General features: G+C 40.8%; 1 protein-coding gene across 1 annotated transcript; it reads right to left on the bottom strand.

Annotated features, from left to right (window-relative positions):
* Positions 1-1,896: 1,896 nt before the first annotated feature.
* On the bottom strand, positions 1,897-3,803 carry LOC115789803 (GTPase IMAP family member 2-like). The gene is made up of 2 exons (XM_030743326.1): positions 3,730-3,803; positions 1,897-3,065 (listed from the first exon to the last, which is right to left on the bottom strand). The coding sequence occupies exons 1-2, from the start codon at positions 3,749-3,751 to the stop codon at positions 2,443-2,445; spliced, it is 645 nt and encodes a 214-aa protein (XP_030599186.1). The 5' UTR covers positions 3,752-3,803; the 3' UTR covers positions 1,897-2,442.

The following is a 3,803-nucleotide window of genomic DNA, read 5'->3' on the forward strand; positions in this document are numbered from 1 at the left end:
GATCCTTCTCATTAAATCGTGGCAATAATTTCAGGTTGCGCAAAACATCAAAATGCTGCTCAGGCTCAGGGCCCAATGAGGAAGCCTGCAGCTCAGCAGAACTCTCAGAAGACAGCTGCCCACTTCTGATCAAATCAAGCCTGCATTTCTCCATAGCCAGCTTGGCCTGCTCAGCCTCAAACCGCATTCTCTCCATGGCCAACTGCTTCTCATGCTCTGCATTCTGCCTCCTGGCATCGTACTCTAGCTGCAACACAAACAGTTCCTTCTGCTGTTCAAATGTCAATCCAGTACCCAAACCCGAGAGACGTCCACCAAAAATAGGGGAACTAAGCCCCTCCTCCTGAACAAGAGGCAACACACCTTTCTCACTCAAATTCACTTTTAAGATACTCTTGACAGTATCCTTCAACCGTTTGTCAGAGATTTCAATGCCATAATGATCTGCCAATTTTAACAGCTGGTCCTTAGTAGACTTGTCCAACCGCTCCTCTGCTGGAGCCTCAACAAAGTCAGCAATGTCAGCCATGTTCGACAATACACAAATAAAAGACCAAGTCAAGACTTCCTACACAACATGCCAAACCCGACAAAATCCAGGAGCGCAACAAGTGCTATCATAAAACAGAGTACAAATCCCCTCTAATCTAAACCGCTGCTTAAAAAAAAATCTAGCCTGACACCAACTCAGCCTAGTCTTCATGCAGCGTCAATGGCGGGTACTTATGCACCAAATACCACCAGTGCGAAAAAAAAGGCGACCAATTAATGGCAACCCCTCCACAACCATGGCTGTGCCCCCGAGCAAAGAAATGCTCCAACCAAGCTCACTGCAACACTACAAACAAAAGAAAAATGCGACAAACCCAAAGGGGCCGTGTCGCCACACCTACCAGGGGGACCAGTACTCAAACAATTAAGCACCTGCTGACACCCACCAGGATTACTGGCACCATGTCGAGACAACCCAGAAGCACGGCAAAACAAAACACTCAGTCCCTCCACCAACAAAAGACCACGAGGCCCCGCACACAAAACACTGCAGCGGTGAGGACAGGGGACCAACAGAAGAACCTCCCAGGGCTGAGACAGCCAGCTCTTAAATGCTCCAGGGAGACTGGCCAGGTGCTTCCAGTTGGACTGATTAGCTCCGCCCACCAGGAACCTGCAAAACACAAACAAACAGACAAACAAACAACAGCAGGCCCTGCAGAGGGCCGTCACAATAAATAGTTACTGAGGCTCATATGCATTAATATCTACTGAGACCTGTTAACAATGCGTGCCAGCACTCATACTTTCAGGGATTTGTGCCACCTAAAGATTCTCCTGCAGATGCTGACAGCTGAAAGTATAATTACTGCATATATATTTAGCCTATTTATTAATATCCTGTTTCTACATTAATTAATTTAATAATCAAGTTGTGATCAAAATGTTTTTAAGGAATAATTTAGTTGCTCAGATACTTCAGACAAACCTTATTTCACTCTGACAGTGACAGAGACTCAGTTTATGTTACTGAACTGATGAAAAGAAAAGTGTTCATATAGACTGAAAAGATGAGAGATCATGTAAAGGAAAATATCTCACAGAACTGTCTACACATGTATAGATAGTAAAAATATGACTGAAAACATGAATTAGATTATGAATCAGTTCTGGGTTCATAACCTTTGTTGTATGTTGTGATGCTGTGACAGCTGATTAGCTGCTGTGTTCAATGACTGACAAAGAAAATGAATTTTTAGTTTAGAGATAATGTTTAAATCCAAATTGTAGCTTAAAGTGCTTCATTCATGATATAAACTAATAATAAAAACCACGGTGACAACATCTGGACAAATAATAACACTGAACATGGAAAGATGGATTAAAGAGTTTATTATTGGCAGTTTTACTTTACATGAACATCAGTTTCAGAAAAAGTGGCTGTGAGCCACGATTCATTTACCTCCTCATCATCACATCATCATACTGCAGCCTGTTTAATGGAAGTTACACACTTACTGAACACAAGTCATCAGTTATCTTCACATCTGACATCAGTTTACAAATGTTCAGTAACTTTGTCCAGCAGTTTAGAGTACATATTAAAGCAAATGTATAGAATGGAAGGTTATTAAATAATAGTAATTATTATACACTGAGACAGCTTCAAAGATCACACGTGTACTCGACACTCTGCACAAACTTGTAGATAGTTTCCATGCTTTCATTCAGACACTGAGGGCGAGTCAGCCAAAGCGAACACAAACTGCATGTTATGGTTATTCTGTGGAAGCTGGAAACATTGTTGCTCATAATTGTAGGGTCTTTACCCACAATACAAAGCGCCTTGAGGCGACAGTTTGTTGTGATTTGGCGCTATATAAATAAAATTGAATTGAATTGAATTGAAAATAATCAAACATGTGGCTGTTTGGTGTGACTCAATCAAAGCTAACCGCAGCAGAACAGAGGAAATGATTCCTTTGTTCTGAAGTTTGGGAACATGGGTTCAAATCTCTCGAAGAGAGCTTTGACCTGTTTGGAGTCGTTGGAGTTGTTGCTGAACACGTGGTAACGATTACCACAAGCCTCCACAATGTCCCTGAGGTGACTCCGGTCACCTATAAACTCCTCCACGTTACAGTGCAGATCTTCTCCATGTGTAAACAGGATGATGGTGTTGTCCCTGATGCTGCCAAACTCGTTCTCCAGCTTCTGTAAGATTCCTCTCTCACCATCGGTGAAGCGGCCCAGCTGTATCACAAGTAAGATCACAAACTGCCTCGGCTTGCAGTACTTCTTACACTCCTGTATCTGTGCCTCATCTGCAGGTTTGTCTTCATTAAAGAAGTCTGGGGTGTCGACCACTCCAACAAGTCTCCCAAACATCTTCACCACGATCTGCTCACACGTGGTGGTCACTGCTGTGGAGCTCGGATAAGACGCAAAAAGCTGACCTGGATTACGCCGGTGCTTTCCAGCCTTCAGGAGGGTGTTTCCTGAGGCGCTCTTTCCTGTCCCAGAGTTTCCCAGCAGGATGATGTTAAATACAGGTTTCAACTCACCTGGAAGATCTGGTTAGAGCAAACAATCAGTTATTTGGCATCAGGTTTAAAAGAAATGGTTAAAACATCATTAATATTATAGTTCAGCTTTTTTTTTTTTTTACCTCTGAAATGTAAAGTTTTCCATAAATTGGATATTTAAATGGTTTCATTCTCACGATGAAGCAAAGATGGCTGTAATATTCACACCAGTAAAATAATATGAACTGCTTATATTATAATAGTCAATAATTAATAAGAAACAAACAGCTTTTTCATTGTTATGTAAAATGAGTCTAAATAACTGAGAGTTAAAATTTAATCTGGAGTTATTCTAACGCTGCCTTCAGGGTCGGATTCAATTAAAATATCAGCTTAGCTAAAAGGCAGCGCACGTTAAAGGCAGTTTGTGAAATAATTTAATCAGCTGTTTTCTGTTCCTGGATATGTAAGAATAAAAATGGTATTGAGTTTAATTATTGATAAACATATATAAAGTTTAGAAATGGCAGATCTGAATACTTTTATTTACAGTCAAATATCCTTATACTGTAATTTGTTTCTCCTTCATTTCTGATGAGTCCTGAATGCATTTTTGCAGTTTCTAAATAAATAATCTTTTTTAATATTAAACACAAGGAGTTTAATGTGACACATTGTGGCAGAAGTAACAGGATAAAGAGGAGTCACTTACATGAACGCTCAGCTGAGCTCATCTTGGCTGCTGTTCAGTGATGAACTGTGCAGGTTTGACCAGAGTCTCTGAAA

Source organism: Archocentrus centrarchus, chromosome 12 (assembly GCF_007364275.1).
Source record: "Archocentrus centrarchus isolate MPI-CPG fArcCen1 chromosome 12, fArcCen1, whole genome shotgun sequence".
Lineage (NCBI taxonomy): Eukaryota > Metazoa > Chordata > Actinopteri > Cichliformes > Cichlidae > Archocentrus > Archocentrus centrarchus.

Excerpts from the sequence above, each read along its gene's own strand:
- LOC115789803 (XM_030743326.1), bottom strand. The coding sequence starts at position 3,751 with ATGAGCTCAGCTGAGCGTTCAT. Across the intron at positions 3,066-3,729 it reads GAGCTCAGCTGAGCGTTCAT|ATCTTCCAGGTGAGTTGAAA; the intron begins GTAAGTGACTCC and ends TGCTCTAACCAG.